At 41.3% G+C, this 21583-nt stretch overlaps 1 protein-coding gene across 3 annotated transcripts in view; it reads right to left on the reverse strand.

The window, feature by feature from the left end:
• Positions 1-3174: 3174 nt before the first annotated feature.
• erc2 (ELKS/RAB6-interacting/CAST family member 2) overlaps positions 3175-21583 on the reverse strand; it is a 40432-nt gene continuing 22023 nt past the window's right edge. The window contains exons 5-19 of one of the 3 annotated variants that reach the window (XM_085354259.1): positions 19560-19715; positions 18583-18750; positions 17965-18132; positions 16987-17124; positions 15122-15262; positions 14731-14871; positions 13181-13216; positions 10738-10940; positions 8934-9056; positions 7018-7029; positions 6537-6660; positions 6281-6441; positions 5088-5235; positions 3669-4295; positions 3175-3201 (exon numbers count right to left, since the gene is read on the reverse strand). In XM_085354259.1, coding sequence (XP_085210385.1) covers positions 3175-3201; positions 3669-4295; positions 5088-5235; positions 6281-6441; positions 6537-6660; positions 7018-7029; positions 8934-9056; positions 10738-10940; positions 13181-13216; positions 14731-14871; positions 15122-15262; positions 16987-17124; positions 17965-18132; positions 18583-18750; positions 19560-19715 — 2373 coding nt within the window. The remainder of the gene's footprint in view (positions 3202-3668; positions 4296-5087; positions 5236-6280; positions 6442-6536; positions 6661-7017; positions 7030-8933; positions 9057-10737; positions 10941-13180; positions 13217-14730; positions 14872-15121; positions 15263-16986; positions 17125-17964; positions 18133-18582; positions 18751-19559; positions 19716-21583) is intronic. The other 2 variants (XM_085354261.1, XM_085354260.1) reach the window with 2 other exon arrangements.

A 21583-nucleotide genomic window follows, 5' to 3' on the forward strand; every position in this document is an offset into this window, starting at 1 on the left:
AGAGAACAGGAGATTATCCTTACATCATCGCTTTCAGTTGGCACATTATGTAAAAATCGACATGCATGGGCACAATTGAAATGTCGTCTACCATGTAAATCATATGTTACTATTTCATGGTAGGAGAACTCCCTACTTCAAGTATTCAGTAGATAAGGACCTGAAAATAGAGGATTCATACTTCATCCCCCTCTCGGTGTAGTGAGAGGATTGTTGCTCCTCTGTCTGTTTGCATTGTCTTCCCTTTTGTTTTTTTTAAACATCCAAGTCAGGATTTATCTTAACATTTGTAAACACAAACAGCAAGGTTTCACACGGTCTGTTGGTTCTTGGTCAGTGGATCAGAGCCGTAACGGTGGGAAGCAGACACATAAAAGATGATGCACAGATCACCTTGGAGTGATGAGTAAATGGAAAGACATTTATATACAACAACCAACACTTGGCCATAAAAGGGAGACACACAGGCACTATGAGGGTTAGAGAGAGGAACTGGGGATTGTAACAGTCTACTTCATTTTTCCACTATACTGTAGCAATTTGTGTGCGCGTGTGTTTTTTTTTTCTACTCGGTTAGCTGTCACAGTCACATACATCATCACTTCGGCTTACGAGACAACAACAACGACAAACACACGAAGGAAATGCATCCAGACAGAGTCACTCAAACCTCCGGTTGGGTGATAACTGTGATAGTCCTCTCACAAGTGCAAGCTTCTGACTGCTGAGTTCAGCAGACATAATCTCAATGCTAACTGTGCGAGCTGCAAAATTAAAAAAATAAATAAAGTCGCTGTTCAAAGTCGTCACCACAGGCAAAGTGGTCTTCAACTGAGTTGTTTTTCACATTAAGAAAGGAATGTAATAATGTCACCTTTTCTAAACTTCTAGATAGATTTGGATACACTTCTTTGTTTCCCATAAACTGTCCTAAAGCTCTTAATTTTTTTTTATTTGGGCTGTCCTGTATTTTCAGACAGGGAATGTTAAATTTGCTGCTGAGGGGGGTTTTCATATACAGTACAAATCAGAGGAAAATCACACCGCTCAACGCTCTAAATAAGACATTTCTCAGACCTCCAGCCAGATAGAAAAATAACCATGAAGAAAAAAGAAACATATATATATTATATATATATATTTATATAGTATCTTGTCAGTTTGAAATGATTTTCTGACCACATATAGACACACTCTATAGATTTCTCTCTATATGTATAATATATTCATATCTATCATATGTGTACAGTTTTTACGAGGCACAGGCCACCTTGTTGAGAAGGAGAAAACAAGTCACTATGTTTGGGGAGGTCACACAAACTACTGCTGGAAGAGTACAAGGGAGAGGGGAGCAGGAGCATACTCTAGGTCAGACACTGGTGTGTCAGTGGCTCCAATAGACCTGCAGGATAAACATCTATTGGACACTGCCTTCTCTTTATAGTCTAGAATGATGCTTATAGTAGCAGTATTTGCTGAGGGACCTAGCCTCTGTTTGTGGATCACAAACCCCATTTGTCAAATCATATGTACAAAGAACTCCTTTACAGTTGTTTATGAAGCCCATTGTGGGATCAAGTCCCTTTACTGTAAAAGGACTAAAAGATGCTCTTTACCAGGTCTTCTCACACCGTTTAGTTTGAGCACCAGCAAAAGCACCATTAGTAAAAATTCCTGCAACACAGAGGAGGTGCATAGGTGCATAGTCTCAGAAATAATCTAAATAATCTGATCAATATATTCTGACCACTCCCTTGGCTGCTGTGATTGGACAATTAAATCATTTTGACTTGATTTAAGTAAGGATGGGAATGCATTCACTCTATGTTTACATCTGCATAGTTTATTTCTTTTTTTGACTACTTTTGATTAAAATGAGGTAAGATGAAGATAAAATCCAGTGCAGCCACAGCCTTAAGGCTAAAACTAGCCAGAGAACTGGAAGGCCCTGCTTGCACAGCCACAGAGACCTCTTGATGTTGCAGGCAAGGCTCAAGCCTGTCATCAGTCAGATCAAAGCTCTTCGTTTTACCAACAAGAAATGACAAAAGAAACCCTAAAACCACTTAATCTGGACTGTGTGGAACATGCTAGTAAAGGGACACCACGTCACGTTTAGAAATGCTGAAGAAACACATGGCAGGTAAAAAGGTTAAAAAAAGAAAAAGAAAGGAAGAAGTCACTGCGTGCCACGGAGGGAAAATATAGCTCAGCAAAACAATCTGATGATTACAACACGCCGAAGGTCATGACAGCCAGGCAGAGGGGTCAGATGTCACCAGGTGAGTCAGGAGGGCAGTGAGGATTGAAAACCATGACAAGAGTCAGGCGGAGGAGCCAACCAGAGCCAGAGGAGTCAGTTAGGCAGGTGAAACAGTCAGCAAGACAACCATGATCTTGAACCAGTCAAAGGAAGAAGGAGGAAGGAAGAAATACTGGGCTGACAGACGGTCATGAGATCTCTGCTGGGTGGATCAAGAGAGCGCCGTTGGCCTGAACTTGTGACAGACAGGTGAGTTGACCTCGGTGTAACCTCTGATACAGTGCTCCCGTGTTAATCACATGTCCAAGCAACAATTAGACACACACAGAACATCTCTTTCTCCATATCGTTCTCTCTCCTTCCATTTCAGTTGTGAATATCTAATGTTGTGTGAAGTGGAGTGCGTCTTGTCCTGTTCACACCAAGAAGAGCTCCCACATCACCTTAAACAGAACATGAAGGAGACAGTGGAAGTTTCAGTTTGGAAAGATTTTTCTTTTAGTGTAATTAATATAATGTTCACTACAGCATGTCTATGCGTGTCCAGATGGGTGAAATACCTGCTCAGCTGTCAGTCTCTATGCATGACCTGCACACCTGAGTTCCCCCTCCTCTTCCTGGGAAAAAAAGGTCCCGTTGCTGGGTACTGATTGAGTGGAGGTAATAAATATTTAGTTGGGTAGTGTTACAACATCATGGCATGGCTGTGCTCCTCCAGTAGTGACTGAATCATCTGAATGTGAGAAAAAAAAATACAAAGATATATAAAGATAAAAATATAAATCTGACAAACATGCTGAGATTTTTACAAAACACCACAGACTCCGCTGGCAAAGAAGTAAAATTAAGAAAGTCTTAAATATTTCTCACCCCTCAAAACAACATTAGAGCTTTGGTTGTCACAGCAAGGATTATGCCCAAATGCCCTCCTCGTCATCCTGTCGTTGGCAGCGTTATGCATGAGGAGAAGAAAGCAGCAGAAGCTGTTATGTTGCTTTTATTCAAAGCAGCATTGAGAACTGGAGGGACTGAAACTGTGTCTTATTTATTGAGACCAACATCTGGTGACTGGAGCGATGTCAGCGGTTAATTCTTTGTTCGCTTAATGTCACAACTATTTCTCTACAACAGAATTTTAACATTGCATCTATTGTCCAACTACTGTGCTACTGTGTATTTGACAGTCTGTCAAAGCAAACTTCTAACCATCATGGCTGAGATTATCACAGATATCTGTGTCACATGCAAGTACAGTATGTAGCTTGTGGCATTTGTTGGTCACAGTTATTAGATTAACTGAGTTTTAAGACATTTTTACTTTTCCATATCAAAAAGACGTCAGTGCTGACCTTTGAAACATGTTGTAAATAGCATTTAATAACAGAGATAACATGTGTGATCTTACCTGGTCTGGGGAAGGGCGATGACCAGCATGCGGGGGTCCTCGGGCTGGTCCCCCGCGATGGTGGGGCGACGGGTGACGTGGATGTTGGGCATGGTGAGGGTGTTGGGGATGCTGAGGGTGCTGGGGGTGCTGGGGGTGCTGAGGGTGTGGATGTTGGGGGTGTGGCCCCTGTTGCGGAGGTCCGTGTGGGTGCTGAGGGTGAGGGTGCTGCGGAGGCAGATGCCCATGCGGGTGCTGCTGAGGATGCTGGGGGTGCTGTTGGTGAGGGTGCTGGGGCTGTGGAGGGCGTGGGTGCTGTTGGTGCTGGGGAGGTGGCTGAGGGTGCTGAGGATGTTGCTGGTGAGGAGGGTGAGGGTACTGCATCTGTGGCTGCTGTGGGTGTGGGTGTTGCTGGGATGCCTGTGGGTGCTGTGGGTGTTGCAGGTGCTGTGGGTGCTGTTGGTGTTGCGGATGTTGCGGGTGCGGGGCGTGTGGATATGGAGTCTGTTGAGGGTGGGGAGCGTGGGAATACTGGGGCTGGGGCTGAGGTGGAGCATGTGGGGGCTGAGACTGGGGGTGGTGAGGAGCATGTGGATGATATTGCTCGTCTTCATAGTTGTCGGCTATCAGCTTCATTCTGCTTTGTGTCTGTAGGAGGAGGGCAGAGGTCAGTGCATGACGCTCTGCAGTTGGCAGAAGTGAGGAGACTGCACACTTGCAGTACATGGCAGCAACTTGTCAGTAACAAAGTAACTGTCGCTGTCCTAATTCATAACATAAAAATCAGGTTGTATTAAATAAGGCTTAAAACTACTGATTAAGATGAGCAACAACTCTCACCTCCTACTGGCAGTTAGAAAGAATGTATAACTCTTAGACACATTTACAATGGCTTTAGGCCTAGAGGCTTCCTCCATTCTTTATATACCGTCTGTGGTTAAACTACAGTACGATTCCAGGTGACCATCCACTGTTCAAGGATCAGTTTATGTGCTTCCAAGGTGACATAAGACAAAAACTAGAGACAGAAAAGTGGCCAGATTGCCTCTGCCAGAATTTTACGTGTGTAAATCATACTAGAGCTGTACGCTTTAAAATTTGAGTTAGCTTAAAATAAAATAAAAATTAAAAAACGGAATATTTGAGACTGCTGCAAAACTGAAGTCTTGGAGGCACAGACTTCTTATTCAACTCTGATGTTTACGGCCACAAATTATTTGCAAATTGAGATGATAATGACATCACTTCATTTTAGTACTAGTCTGGAATTAACAAAGACTTAAGAAATAAAAGCAGAAAAATGACTCTGAACTTGCAAAGTGGTCATGCAGTGATAACCTTGTAGAAAATTGTTTAGCTGACTTGTACAGCTACATTTTTTATTTTGGCAACAAGCATCGGCAGAGAGAAATTTCCTTGGAAGTATGCTGCAGTACTAACATGTTGTTTGAGCTGGTGCATCAGTTTGTCCCGCTCCCTCTTGAGGGCTAGCACCTCCTCCTGGGTCTTCTTTTTATTCGAGGCAGACAGTTCCAGCAGTGCAATATTAGCATCTTTCTCACTAATTGCTGCCAGCAGAGCTTGTTGTCTGAAAGAAAAACAACATAAAACACTACAGTAGTATCTCCAGAAAGATTTAGCTATCAGATAGAAGGCCTCACATTTGACTCTAGAATACTTTGATATACAGAGGTACTCATGATCGACTCAGTGATTACAAGGTGCTCAGACCCTGCGACTGAAAAACAAGCCAAAATCATCACCCCACCAACACTGTGCTTCAACAGGGTATGAGGTGTTTGTACTGATATGTTGTGTTTGGTTTTTGTCAAACTTTGTGCTAATTATTATTAGCAAACATCGCCACATTGATCTCATTTGTCCAGGACAGTTTTTTCTTAAGATGCACTTTTACGATGTGTGCTACCATGTTCTTCTGGCTCTCCCATACAAGCCAAACTGTCATGAACTTCAACATTTAACAAGCTAACCAAGGCATGTAGAGTCTGAGATTTTGTGTTTTTTTCTGCAATTTCTCTGGACATTATCTGGCCTCAGGGTGAATGTGCAGCACATATTGACTTTTGGGTAGATTTAAGGAGCTTGGGAAGAAAAATTATTGGACTATTTTAAGTTTCTTGAAGAGGTTTCACTTCAGAGAAGCTTCTTCAGTTCTAAGACCAAATGGTGGAGAGCCCCAGGTATTCCCTAGTGGGAGTTGTCCCTTTAAAAAAAACTGGGACTCTCCACCATTTGGTCTTAGAACTGAAGCTTCCTGGATGAGAAGTGAAACCTCTTCAAGAAACTTAGATTACAATGACCTGGATGACTGAGAACCTACACAGACATTTTGGGTAGATTGGCTACTGTTTTGAATATCAGTGTGACCATCGTGGTAGATTTCAGATTACTTTTTGTTCTGATAATGAAATCAAATTTCAATTTAGCAGTGCTATGTCGGCTGTCTTCTCATAAAGACGGTGGGGAAGGACAAAAACAAATGAACTGGATTACATTTTGAGAAAAGAAATTAATCCAAGGCTTAATTACAAGAACATTTTTTAAAAAAGGAGGTTGAAAATGTAGACCGCCAATCTGATTTTTGCTAACAGCAAATCTCAGAAAACACTAACTTCATTTCAAGGATCTCCTCCAGCTGTTTCCTGCGTTCTTGTCTCATGTTGGTGAGGTGAGTGTCCCTCTCCTGTAAAGACTGCTGTGTGGAGGAGAGACGCTGCTTGGTGGCATCCAGCTCTTGCCTCGTCCTTTCTAGCGTGTTCATTAGCTCCTCCAACTGACGTTTGGGAAAACAAGGACATATATCTCATTAGGTAATTATTAAACTGTGTATCATCAGGGGTAAATTTTTTTTTTATTAGGGTACATCACCTTCAAGTGGTGACCACCATCTATGGAGCTGTCCTTACGAGGGTCCTGTCCCAAGCCTTTCTTGTCACCTTGCAGCCCCAGTTTGATGTTTGAACCCTTTTTAGCTTGATCTTTACCCCCTTGTCTGCAAAACCACAAAATTTGTGCATTTCCATTAAAAGTCAGTAGAGTTATATGAAAAATATGTAGACTTATGAAATGGGTGCATTTTATACCCAAAACCACAACAAAAATGTGAAACACAAAACAAGCAAAGCCAGTACAGCAATGGGCGATCATGTCAAGTGCATTTTGAATGTATTCAGTTTCAAAATAGTACCGCTTATGAGATCACCAGGACAACAACAAAACATGAGCATCACAGATGTAGCGATAGCTTCATGTTAATTGCATTGCTGAGATAAATCACAGGTTTAAGCACCAGTGTTAGGATGGAGTTAGGAAGAAATGGGGATGTAATGGGAGCAGGGTCATTACTTACCTGGGAGCTAGACTGCAGATGGGGAAAGGAAAAGGCAGAAGACAAGGGGTTGATGGAACGAGTGAAGTAGACATTGGAAGCAGGAAATAAGAGAACACACAGGAAAGTAAAAAGCAAACAAAACAGACACATTAGAACCAGAACATAAAGAAACAATCACAAGAAAAAAGTACAGTGAACCCAGAGGAGATCACGCTGTGTTCATTGCTCATCCAACAACATGGAAAATTACAAACACGCCTGTGGCAGTCACTGCTCTGCAGCCTGACACAGCTAATGCAGGATGCACCTTCTCTGAAAACAAGGGCCCATGTGCATCTTCTGCCAAGCCTGGAAGTGGCAGACATGCATTTAGTCAGGCAAAAGTTAGCCGGGCAAAAATAAGAGGAGAGGACAGGTTGGAGAGTCGAGCAAAAGGAGAGGAAGCCAACGGTGGTTTGATCAAGTGGGCAAGAAGGGAGCTAGTGGGAGAATCAGTTATGGATGCAGGGTTGTTCAGACAGAAAAGACCTGACTGAACTGACACACTTCAGGACTGAGGGCTCAGTCCAGACCCTACCTACTACAGCACCCCACACTGAGCGCGTGTAGACGTGGAGCACAGCAGCTCTATTCATGCAGGCCACTAGGGCTGATCTTTTCCTTTAGTATCTCGTAGAGCAAGCTAGGCAGGGCACGTGGGGGCAGGTTGGGATGGAAAGCAGGAAGAAGGGGGCACTAGAAAATAGGGTCTGTTAGGTGGTGTTAATGGGATATGAGGGTGCAAGGGTGGCTGGGTCACAGAGGGTGACTTGGGGTGAGGCGAGCAGATGGGTGGCTGGAATGAGAAGGGGAAGCGTGCTCGTGGCAACAGCAAACATTAGCTGAGGGCAGACACTTATACAATAAGCTACTACAAACAACCAACGCCACAAAAAGACACAAAAGGGTGTATATTTGTGTGTCTTAAAGTGTGTTAGCAGGAAGCTATTTCCACAAGAACACAAGGAAGTATAGCAAGTTCAAATAAAATGTAAAAAAAGTAAAGAAGTCAAAGCAAGTGGGTAAATCACACCAAGTTCTATAGATAAAGGTGCTGATGCGTGCATTATTTGCAGTATTATTAGTATTAAAACATTTACAGTATATACAATGCGTTTTTAGTTAGGGTTACAAATTACAAAACATTTGCTTATAACACTGCAATTTTTATATTGACAGTTTGCTGCAACACCGGTGTGACTGAATTTACTGTGTGACTTTACCAAGCATCACCACAGAAACACGCCAAAACAGTAAAAAATGAGTGTAGCATGTGGTGCAAATAAATGGCAAGCAATATATGCCTATCTGGACATATATTCACAACATTATGACCTGATGATTTGCATTTATATGAAGTACAACCCTTGATCTTTAAGGTTTGAACTTCATATTTGCTTAAAATTTCACATGGCTGTTTAATTTGCTGTGATTGCTCATGCAGCAAAATATTTGTGGACTTTTTTCCCACTTTACATCATCAGTGCACAGATAAATGAGTTTTAATGATGACTGCTGCCCCCAAAATAAACATGCAACACAAACTCCTTCTCCCTTACACGTGTATACATGCACACGTGCACACACACACGCGCGTAGAAAAGCTCCTTAAATGATCAAAAAGCAGTCACGGACACAGATGCAGACTAGAAAGCAAAAACATTCTAAAGAAATAAAATCAAAATGAATCCAGGGATCTTTGTATCATGTACGCGAATAAAATAATGGCACCACGGACTAAAAACAGACTGTGTAACTCTGATACAAAGATTTTTGAATCCTTCAAACAGCAGGCAGACCCAGGTACACAGGTGAAACCAGATGCAGTTGCGGCAGTCGCAGTCGGAGACTTTAACCACGCAGCCAAGCCTTAAGTGCCAGGGCAGAGCACTCACTTTCCCAGGAAATCCCACACCATGCCCCCTATCTGCTGGGGAGCAGTGGACACAGAAGGGAGCGGGTCAGGGGGAGCTCTGCCACCGGGACGAGGGGTGGGGCGGGGGGCGGGGGGAGGGGGGCTGGTGTCAAAACAGAGAAAGATTTGCAAGGGAGATGAAGAAAAGATTTTGAAAAATCAGAATCAGATTTCAGAACAGAAGAGAAGTAGGTTGAAAGTTGATTCATGGCCAGGGGTAAAGAGAGGGGCAGGTGAGCATGGTACAGAAGAGAGAGAGGGAAATGGGACGGAGAAAAGTGGGTAAAGATGGCAAAAAAAAGGACAAGAAGACGCAATTAATCAAACACCACTAACAAAGTATCACGACATTAATCCTATAATGATCTGAGAAGGGAGTATATAAGTGTCTTTAACACTAAGCAGTGGCAGGGGAGAAGGGCTGTGTGGTCCTCATGCAGATCAACCAATCCCTATGTTAGTCTCATCCGTCTGAATCCTGTCCAGGTAAAGGACGATGATCTCCTTCATTAGACAAACCAAAGTGCAAATAAACTTGCAGTACTGCTCCCAGGAGAGAACCAGAGAGGCCACCTGCTTTATTTCTGCACTCCATTAACTGGACTCAGATGACCTCTTCCGAAAGAGAAGTGGCTGAGTGGAGCATTGCTGATATTTATAAACAAAACCTAAACGTGTAAATCAAAACTGTGTGTACAGAGCACATTATCCAATACCATCGAGTGCAGTGCAGTATGAGAACATCACAACTGAACATAACATGGAAACACTATGAAAATGTGCACAGAGCCACATGGACATTTGCCCAGCATACACCGAACACAGAGAACTGTAAAGCTGACAAACAGATGCATCCAGATCAAGAATAGACTGCTCAGAGCTACTCAGCACAAACAGTGGCACACTGTATTGCTTATGGTAATACCATTAGAGAGTTGGGTAACCTAAATTACAAAATAAACTGATTTATCTGAAGATAAATGGGGTTTTGTTTGCGATATAGAGAGTAGCAGATTTAAAACCATCTCTTTATGCCGGGTTACTTGTTATGATGTGAAACAAGCCACAGAAAAATATTTATTTTTTGTATCATACACAACGTTTTGAGCATTTTGGCCTTGGCCATTTTTTTCTCTTTTCTTTTTTAGTAACATAAAGGGGGACTTCCACTTTTCACGTATAATTTTACTTCCAACAGACCTGTTCTCTATTTGGGACGCTAATTTACAAAATTTATCTCATGTTGTATCTTATATGAGCTAAAACTAATAAAACAGACAATAAACTCATAAAGAAAATGTCATTTTCATGAGGCCCTTTTCTCATGCAGTCCTTTACAAATGGATTTCTTTTTGAATTGGCCAACAGAAAGAATGGTGATTTAAGAAACACCTTTATTAGTGTCCTAAACCTGCTACATCCATCTTTTCTATATACAGTCTATGATCATACATGAAATAAACACACCGTATGTATGTATTGATAAGTTTGTTTTTCCTTTTCTTTACTTGTTTTCTCCCATTTTTTGTGTTTTTATATTCCCTATATTTATATTGTATATAAATATATTGAAGCTAAGTAGAGAGCTAAAAAATAAACAAAGAATGGATGTATCAGGCATTTTCAGGCAAACATGTTAAATTACCTAAGAGGTTTGCTAAAATTGCAGGCAGGTATGCTAATTTTTATCTTCATAGATGTAACAATGGTCATAGAAAACAGAGTGTTTGTTAAAAGGGAAGCATTAAAGCAGTGCAGGCTAATATGCAGTCAGAATTAGTTACCTTTCCAACTCAGCAATTTTCTTGTCCTTATCATTCTTTTCGGTTTCCACCTCTCGCAGGATGTCCAGCAGTCTCTCCACCTCTGTCTGAGCCTTATTAGCTTCATCCTTGTAGTAGCTCACCTCCTTTTCCAGCAGTTTCACCCGGTCCACATACTCTGGGTTCCCTCTGGAGCCCGACTGCTGCTCCACTTCATGGGCTTTCTGCATCAACATGCCAAGAAAAGACAAATACAAACATGTACACGCCCAAAAACACACAGTTAACAAAAATAACAACCCAGTATCAACAAAAGTGTGAAGCGCAGAACGTTTTACTGTCAATGAAAGAGAGATACATACAGTACACTGTAGTCCATCAGTGACTTATATTATCTACGTCTCTTGCAGTGTCCCTGTACTTTCAAATGAATAAAGCCGAGGCAAATGTTGTGGATGAGGGCATCATTACTGGTACTGGCTCATTAGTTTTAACAAAGCTATTATTTAGCTCCAATTAAATGGTCCATTGAGACTCACTTCATGCACATGGAGTAGAATACAGGACTTCAGGATAGTCTGTGAGAGTTTTGTATGTCTGTGACAATAATAACAAATCATTATAGTTAAGCACTAAATTGATTCACTGGCTATCAAAATCAGAGGTCTAGTTTTTGGACAGCAAGGACATCTCTCCACTACAGTGGTACACAGCACCCTGGACAATACACAGCCACATATGTTAACACATATCGCAGAGTTACACAGAGCCATCCACCAAAACACTGCAGTGATCTTCAACCACGGCCGATACCTTCGCTAACAGCACCACACTGAGACAAAAGAGAAGCGTGGCAACACTGATACTGACAACATGCACAAAGGTCGACCAAGTCATGCAAACCCAACGAAGCTGCACAGTCTTTGCAATTGTCAGTCCAAAGAATGAAGAAAGAGAAGCAAGGGTGACCAAGTAAATCTGTTCTAACTGTCATATTTTATGCATGAGGAACGATGCTAGAGTTTAGCTTAGAGGAGATATACATAATTTTATTTAAGACCCAATAATCCTAGTTGAAATTTATGAAAAATAACTACAACAGACAGTTATTGGACAACAAATTGCCCTCCATATGGCCCCTGCAAATATTGCAATGAACAGTATACTACAGAAGAGCATTTATAGGAGGCTATAGGAAGGAAGCACTTGATGATTTGAGGATTTTGCAGTTCAATTACTTTATTTATTTGAATGCATTCTGTGTTTTTATTCTGTTTTCCTTATCTATAACATTTGTTTAAGAACCTCTGAAATTGCCAAGATTCACAAAATACACAAAAGTGGATCAAGTTGGGGGGATGTCAATATTATAATTCACTGTCAAATAGTTTGATATTTTTTGAGGATTTTCACAGAGATGCTAAAACACACTGAACTGAAATGCTGTGCTAAAAATGTAATATTTAGACATAATTCAATGACAAATATGTATTAAAGAAAGGTTTGTTCACTCTGTTTGCCTCTTTTAATTTTTTTCACTGGTTATAAGTGCACCAAATATGAGGAAACTTGAATGCCATGTCCTGTGACTTCAATTGCATAAAGTCTCTGAAAGTCCAATGAAAAGTTTACTATTAATTTGTCATATTCCCCACATGAGCTTCTATGACAAAACACACGTGTGCTGCATTTGAGGTCAGTGTAACCTGTACAATTCAGTGAATGTATGGGTTCCTGTTGCCACACAACTTCCCAGATGAGGCCTTAGTGACTAAAAACATTACCATTAAATTTAGCTATAGATACAAAATTTTACATAAATGTAAAATTTGTTACATTTAAATGTTTTTTTTGTGCTGTGGAAGAATATGACAGTTTATTAAGTATAACCACCGAAAAAACTATCTACAAAGCCAAAACTTAAAAAAACAACAACAACTTCACACATAGTTAAAGCTAATGCAGTCTAACAGTCCTGCAATTAATCCCAGGTGTGTCCTTACATGACACAGTGTAATGAGGCTATACTAAATCATAGGAAGACTTTTACATGTAAAATGTAATTACAACAAAGGGCAATAAACAGCTGTATAAAATTAACCCTCATAAAGACAGAATTTATTGCAAGATTGTTGTTTTAGTTTGAGCTACATATACTTAATAAAATGGCAGAAGAATCTATATTGAGCACGTTCCAGCAGACTAAGTAAGCCTTCGGTTCTACATATATGCAGCACCAGTTTCACCACATATCACAAACAGTTACAGGATGAGCACAGTGCACAGGACTCTGACTGCAGCTCATTATATCAGTACAGTGCAATGAACAACATGCATCCTGGGTGGGTGAAAGCAGGACCTGTGCTGGGGTTTGGCACGATCACCATCTAGCATATTTCAAGGAAGTTATCAGTGTCCTCATGCTTTTAATATGTGCCTCAGAGAGCTCAGGAGAGGGACTTACAGGAGTGTTCATGTGACTGAATAGCTGCTCAGCTTGCTACATTGCAAACAGAGGGTTTGAGGAAGGAACAGGAGGGAGACGGGGGAGTCCCGGGAGAGTAAATGTCAGGATTGAGTTTGAGCCAAAGAGAGAACAGCAGGATCAGACATGGTACAATACATGTTTGACAGATAAGTAACATAGTACACATGTTGTTAGGCTAACGGCAACACAACAGAGACAAACACAGAGGAAGAGATGATACAGCGATAGTCTCAAGAAGGAGAAGAAGAAGGCAAAGAGGGATATTTAATGACTGCCTGCTACTTGCAACACCCTTAAAAAGCATGGCTGCCTGTTACAGGAGACAAAGCACGATGGCAGCCATTAGCCTAATGAAGTGTGCTTTATATAAGGTCTGTTCACATTTCTTGTTCAGGTCCAAAGAAACAGCCTAATGAAGGATAACATGTTCTCAGAAGTGAGACCTCAGTATTCTTGTTTCTTTACTGCTACTTTTAAATGGGACAGAGCTGTCTTCACTAAATAATCTGTGATCATACTTAATCTTCCCTCAATGACACAGGCCAAGATCAGACCAGCAGGAAAATATGAACAGAGAAAATACACTGCACGTTAATTTGGCCAATCATTTCTACAAAAGGAAAGTAGCCTTTTTTTCTTATGTCTGTAACTGCTTAACAGTCTCCACTAAAGTGGTCCCTGAATTCACAATGAGCTCATTCCTTTCTTCGCAGTGGACACTCAGCTCTGGCTTCTTATCTACAATTCAGTGCAATTAAAGAGAGACATTGCTGCAGTCTTCATTCAGAGTACAGAAGCTCTCTGCAATTCAGACAAAGAGACATCCATAGAAAATGTTGCCGTACTGACTGCTAAAATGGTCAGCTTTCATCCAGACATTTCTGAAATCATCAGCGGAAAGTCATCATTTATATATGACCTTCAGTAAGAGTAGCATTAGGCTCATTTTTAAGTTCTTTCTTCACAGTGGATCACTGATAGCAAAACAGTGTTAACCAGTGTTAAAGTCCAGAACATGGCTGCTGTCGAGCTGTTAAACACAGGTTTCCTGAGCACATGAAATTGCTTAACTTTATATAGAGATTGAATAGTACAATCAAAAGCTTAGCAGCAGCTCCAACATGAAACTTGTTGCGGTGTCGTTTTCCCAACACGTGCAAACTTGTATGAGTCTGTGTGGTGTAATGCTAGCTTTACTACACTGTTTGACCCCAATTCAGGATTTCCGACTTTTCCACCTTTACTTGATTTCCCTCTAACTGAAGCACAACAGATCTTTAAAACCAAAAAAACTGGATAATTAGGATTGGCTGCAAAAAGTAACTGTGTAAAAATGAGCATTAGATAAGCCGTCTTTTAATATAGATGGCTGTGGGAACCATAATCTGTAATTACTTCTTTCAAAACAACCTGCTGAAAAATTCTCTACAGGTTAAAAACTGTGAATTGCTCGTCTCTTAAAATCTAAATTAAAATTTTGCATTATAGTGTGCGAGGTGATTCGGTGGTGAGAGATGCACACCTACCTTCTGTAACTGTGTCTCCAACTTACTACATTCCTCTTTTTTCTGCTCAATTGCAATCTCCAGTGACTTGAGCTTTGAATCCTTCTTGAGGCCAGAGGATGCCAGGGATGATGCGTGTTCTTTCAGATCGATGAGACTGGACTGCAGGTGAGTAGTCAGGACAGACGGTTAGCAGCGCTTCAAACCAGGCAGGCCAGCAGAGTGCCAGCATGTGCAACAAAGTTACAGCACCTGAGGCGACTGCTTAAATGGCACCTAAAGCCCTACTGAAAGATAGTGTTTCAATATTTGCTGTGCATAAAAAAGGTGCATGCTCTGCAGCAAAGAGAAGGACACAGTTATGTGTACACAGCCCTGTAGCCTTATAGAGAAAATCTCTTTGCTCACTGACCTCCTTTTCTGTTAGTTCTATCTGCAGGCTGTTCACCTTCTCCTTCAATTCCTTGTTCTCTTTCTTATATGATTCCACTTCTTCCAGTCGTTCTCTGTCTTCTCTCTCCCTTTGGTCCTTCAAACGCTCAATAATCCTCTCCTAACACACAGAAGCACAAAGAATTAAAACTCTTCATATGACTGAACGGTTAAGAGTCTATATAAACATTAAACTGCTGAGATGTTCATTTAAGATTGTTCCAGCACAAATCAGAGATTTGTATCAGTTCATTCCTTTTAAAAAACAAATGTCTCTAGTTATGTGAAATTAATATCACACATGAAAAATACAGTTATTAAGAAATTAGACTAAAATTAAGCTAAAATGCTGAATCAAGCTAGATGCCGTGCCTGGAATTTTACCCCAGTGCTACTTTGTTATTTTTTCCTTGTATGTTTTTATAAGTAAAGATGTAATCATCAAAATCTGGTTACCTAAAAATTGAATAAAACACTAGTGCAGGAAAGAAATAATGATATCTAATGCAGCTAGAGGATTACATCAGCTATTTCCTCAATTATACATAAATCTATGAACTGTAATAGAGTTACTACTGATATTTGGTGAGGTTCCACGATTTTTAGGAGGATTAAGAAAAGTCAAACCCGATGGAGCTTTTTAAAGCACCATGATGGGCTTCACAAACAGCCTTAGTGCAGAGAAGGGCACAGTCGCCCTGCTGCGACATGTGCCTTCATCTCTCTTCTTTGATATCAAGGAATGTAATAACAGAATGTAATAATAAATGTTTTAATATTTTATACTATTCACACTTCTTTCTGCACAAGTACAAATCTGATCTCGTCACAATTTCAGAAGTTCTGTACAATCACTCCACAGCAACTAGACGCAACTTGTAGTTGTTTAAAAAAAGAAGAAGAAGAAACAGAAAACAAGAATTTTTACTAACATGGTTCATTTAGAGGAAAGGTTTAACATATGTGGGAATTTCACCAGCTACCAGCTGACTAAGCTTAATATGAAGTCTGGAAATAAGAGGAAGCATTTCTGTTTGTGTCTCTTTAAATTCCCCTTATGAGGAACTCTAAAGTTCAAGTATCTATGACAACACCGAAGCTTACATTATTCTCTTTAAAGAGTGTAACTTTTACTAAATTAAATAAATAAATGTGTATTTATCTTCTCTTTTTCCTCACCCCCAGTCACAGCAGATAGCTTCTCTCTAATATTAGCGTACAATATAAAGCACTTTGAGGTGATTGTTGTTGAATTGGCACTATATAAATAAAATTGAATCGAACTGAATTTAATTGAACTGATGGCGAACATGCTCCTTTTCTACTCTGTGTGGCACTTGCAGTGTGTTCAAGTTTCACTAGAGCCCAGAGAGAAAATGTTGCAGACAAGTTGGAGCCACCCATACAAACGCTGGCAATGTGCCAATCTGCTAGTGACCAAAACAACCACAAGGAGGTTTTTGGTGCAGCATCCTCTTTGTGATCAGTATCACTTAGCGACAGCCAGCAACCATTTACCAGTCGGTCAGGGAATACAAGTTTGCTTAGGACCGTGTTACTGCGACCTAACAGAGATATAAAACGTCAGGAAAAAAGTTTGCTAATCTCAATTTCTTGTCGATAATGACGCTAATGTTTGGTCCTTGTGGTCTTCTTGAGAGCATACAAGAAAAAAAGAGGTCATTCACATCCTGGATTTTGAATGAATGATTGTCTGAAAAAGTCACCTGGAATTCCTTCCAGTATATACATCCTTTTGATGATATGATAGTAACTACAAACAGATAAAGTGTCACAGTTCAGACAGTGTTACGGGTTCTGTGGTATAAGGGTGGCGTGATCTACCTTCTCTGACAGCGCCTCTTCCAGGGTGGCCAGGGCAGTGTCTGTGTTACTGGAGTCGGTCTGCAGAGACTTGACCCTGTCCTTGAGGTTCCCCAGCTGCTTGTCTTTGTCCCGCAGCTGCTCCTGCAGGTTCTCAATCTGACTCAGAAAAATAAGAAAAAACAAGGAGCAAAACACACAATAAAAAGCACGATCTCCAAACCAGCGCAACATTTAAAGTCGGTATATCTGCCATTTTTTAAGTCTCTGAAGCTTAACACACTACATAAGCAACAATGTACAATGTGAGAAGAAATACATCAAAAACTATAAGACCTTTAAGTTTTGAAAAGCAGAACTTAATGTAAACCTGAATTTAAACCAAACTGCTATCTGAGCAGTGCAGGACTGAATTAAGGTATTTTATTTATGATAAGACAGGAGAAAACAATGATTCATAATTAATAAAAATGATGAAACAGATAAAAGTGCAAAGATGAGAGAGAGAGAGAGAGAGAGAGAGAGAGAGAGAGGGGGGGGTGTGTGATCAGACACAAGAGAAGAAAAACAAAACGGGAGAGCAGGTCTGGGTGCGATATGGAGTAACACTCTGTGAGTATTTATAGCACACACAAATGAGAGCCAGTGAGGCAGAAATATCTTCTTGCTTGTCTTTCTGTGGGCATTTTCCCCTGAGAGCATGAGACTCTCTCACACTTCATGGACAGAGTAACCTCCCAGCTTTATATTTCCACAGAGCGACTGGTTTAGTCCAGGACACGGAAATGTGACGAAACAACCCACACAGTCGCTGTTCATTTCAAATTTGTGACTAAATCTGGAGTAATTAGACATGCCTCCACAATACAGTGTGTTGTAGACAAAAAAATAAACAATAACTCAAAAGCAGAGTAATGTGGGCAAGCCAAAATTGTGGCTAAAGTGTATTTCCTCCCTAATGTTTCTACATGGTGAGGTCTTCTTTCCTTCCATTCTCACCTTTTTCTGCAGGACATTAATCTTTCTTTCTTTGACCTCAAGCATGTCCTTCATGTCCCTGATTTCTCCGGCGAGAGTACCCTTCTCCTCCGTCAGGTCCTGCAGCTGCTTGGTTTTCTTGTTCAAGAAGGACTCTTTCTCCTCCAGACGTAGACGTAAAGCGTCAACCTAAAGCACATTAATACATGTCAGAGGAAGCACACAAAGTGGACTAATTATCCCAAGTGTACCATTATAGTTAAAAGCACTTTGATTTAATAACTTATAGTAACCCTAAAGTAAAAAAGGTGCTGGATGAGTATTTATTAGGGAAGTATTTTAATAATTCACCACAGTTATTTATTTATTACTGCAGATCTGTGATGTTTTCTGGTCTATGAGCTGTGACAGTACACTGGGCAACAGTTTTTCATTGGTAGTGACCTAGGTTGCACTTCACTTACTACAAAGCTTTCAAAGCAAACACTCTGCTGATATGATTTGCTGTAATAAGCCTCGGGCCCAGGGCGAGCCTATTGTTTGCTCAGTTTGGCTAGGAGCTTGAGAATGTTTGTGAAGCGATGTATTGTTAAGTTAATTTATTGTACGTGTACAAATAAGTTGAGCTTGTTTTATTACCTCCGTTTGCAGGATGGCAGCACGTTGCTCCTTGGCAGTGAGAGACTCTTTGAGCACCTCGATATGCTGTTTGCAGTCTGAGTTCTGGTTGTTGAGGGTCTCTAGCTTCGTCTGCAGAGCCAGCAGTTCTGACTCTTTCTTTGACAACTCCTGCTTCAACTGGTCAATCTGTACATGAGAGGAAGCAGATCATTTTGACCCAACCGTTACGTGAGCAGTGTAACGATTTCACACTCACGAATGGGAACCGCGAGCTAGTCTGCACAGCTTTCGCACTATTTTCATCAACACGCTTCTCCCTCATTAAATATGCATTTGGGACTAACTCCCCTGCATTCATCATATATTATACATCATTTCTATTCATGATTGATGAAAAGAAGTCTAAAAATAGAAGAACAAAACTGTGGCTGGTCGCTTAATAAGGAGAGAAAACGTAAACACTCCAAAGACACGTACGCGTGAGCCCCAGAAAGTCACAGACACACACACCTTGACACTATCACAGGTTGTAGGTGGCTGTGCTTGAGTGTATGACTCTAACTCTGATATGCAAACACAACTTATCATCACGGACCGGTCGGAAAACAAGCAGCGGAAGTCAGTTCAACAAAAACAAAGCTTTCATTGTGGCTTATCTTATTTTAGACTTGTGTTTGTCTTGTGGCCACAGATTAATAAAGTGATGTACTTTTTATGTGTAATTAAGGAAGAAAAGTGTTTTCAAATGTTAAAGTATGCGTTTGCAAAGTTTGGATTTTTCCCCACTTTTGGCACGGAGCCTCTTTCAGATTTTTTGCCGACAGGGCACTTTGCTGTTCTCACTATGTGTTAAAGCAGCTCATTTATGTAACACAACATTTTTCAGTACTCTCTCTTCTGCACAGCTCTGTACCCTGAACATCATGCCTGCCATTTTATATTAAGCCATACTTTAACAGCATCAGATCTGCATGCACAGTGCAGTTAGTCTCTACCTTCGTCTTCATAAACTTAGAGTGGTTCTTGTAGACCTCCATCTGTTTGATTTCCTCTTCTCTGTCCTCTGTGTTCAGTAAGCCGTTTGCCTTCAGCATTTGAATCTCATCCTCCAGATCCCGAATGTTGCGTTCCAGAGAGGCAATTTTGGTGTCCTGCACACAAACACGCGGAGGAGACACACCTCAAAACCAGGACTGGCATGTCCAAAAGTTGCATGCTGCAAATAAATCTGAGCTAAAGAAAAGAGTCCAGGAAACAAATGGAGGGTAAAAGATTTAAAGAGAAATACAGACACAGAGACTGAAAGGGGGGGAGGAACTGAAAGATATAGTGAGATAAACCAAGAATGGAAAAAGCTCTTTGGTCTGACTGAGAGCAACTGCAGTATCTGTCGGTGAAATCAGAAGCGTTCTACTCAGCTCCGTGCGGCAGCTCGGAGGATTAATCACCATTGGGAAATATTGAGCGCACATCCAGTACGGCGAGATCAACCAGGACCGGAGAGAAATGCGCAGGGGGAAAGGAAGAAAAGTAACAAGCCGTAGCTTTTGCCGTAGATGCTTGCAGATCAAGTCTCTAGACTGCGACTGTGAGTGCAGCTTTAGCTTCACGGCTTTTTAAATAAATAATACAACGTCTTTAAGATTAGCCATGGTCCATCTCCCTCTCCAGCAGAACATGGAGCAACCTTGTTGTTCTCTGTCTTTCTCTCTTTTTTTGTGTCCCTCCTTCTTTCCTCTTAGTGACTCTGAACTTATGAACTTATGGCCATTAGCAGGGGCAGTGATAGCCCGCTGCAGAGGAAGGTGGGAAATGTGATGAGGAATGATGAAGTACCAGACAAGGATCTGAGGGGTTAACGTCAATGTATGAGCACTGCACATTGTACATGCACTTCGCCCTGCTGCTGCACCTCAGCTCAGTCTCTGTGTTACGAGACGAACATCAATGAACTAACACTGCTGCAATCGAGACAAGACATCGTACCTTTAAAGAAGAGTGATTTTATTCCATCCACATGTAATCACTGGTACATCGACCTGGTCAGTAAATCTTGCTCTTTATTTCCCTTTCCCTGCCTCTGTATGCCTCTCTGTCTCTCTATCTCCCTGCATACTGGCCTCTCACTGTCATAAACAACCACACCTGTTTCCATGGCAGCAGCAGGCAGGCTATATACCGTGCACTGTCTCTGGTGAGTGAGGAGGAGAGGGTGGGAGGGATGTAGGGGAAGAGAGGGAGGGAGGATTATTCGTGCTTCCATCAGCATCAACACAGCAGTGGGAGAGAGGAGAGGGGGAGAGATGCAGGGTCTTCCTGCACAGCACAGGAGGAGAAAGGAGGCGGGACTTCCCCGCGCGCCGTATGAAAATCAACAGGATCCTAGAGCTTGCACATCACATGACTAGGCTGGGGCCTGCTCGGCACGGATCCAGCCGAGTGAGAGGGGCTGTGTCAGCTCAGCGATGATGTCATGATTTATTTTGAGGAAGTGATGTCAGGCCTCTGCAGTGAGGCTGGTGGTGTCTACAGTGGTTCATTGAATGAGCCTGATATCGCTAGTGTCACATCCAGCTGCTGTACAACATGCTTGTGTAAAGAGGGTGGGGTCCTTCATCCTAAAAGATTCTCCATATGGTATGTTTTGTGGAATTATTTACAATCCAAGATGCTTCTTGCTATCCTTTTATACACTTTTTTTTGCTATATTTCAGCTCAGTAGTTTTTCCTCAGTTCAGAAACCTTGAATGAAAATTTTAAAACAATGCTTTGGAGTCACAATACTCCCCTTCAAAAAAATGAAGCTGAAATGATAGAGCTGGAGTCTGGGATGTTTGCAAACAATCTGTCATGCAGAATAGAAAACATCTTGTCATGAAACTGGTGTGGCGTGTTACTGTCTGGGGTAGCTGGCCATCTGTCAAGCGAGCCACAACAGCTGAAATGTTAAACAGTAATATTGACTCTTGTTTATGTTTGCACAACTGCTTTGTGAGCAGTACGTGTGTGTGTGTGTGTG

This window comes from Diplotaxodon limnothrissa, linkage group LG5, assembly GCF_057381915.1.
Source record: "Diplotaxodon limnothrissa isolate DT_005_m linkage group LG5, D_limnothrissa_male_GT1.1, whole genome shotgun sequence".
NCBI classification, from domain to species: Eukaryota; Metazoa; Chordata; class Actinopteri; order Cichliformes; family Cichlidae; genus Diplotaxodon; species Diplotaxodon limnothrissa.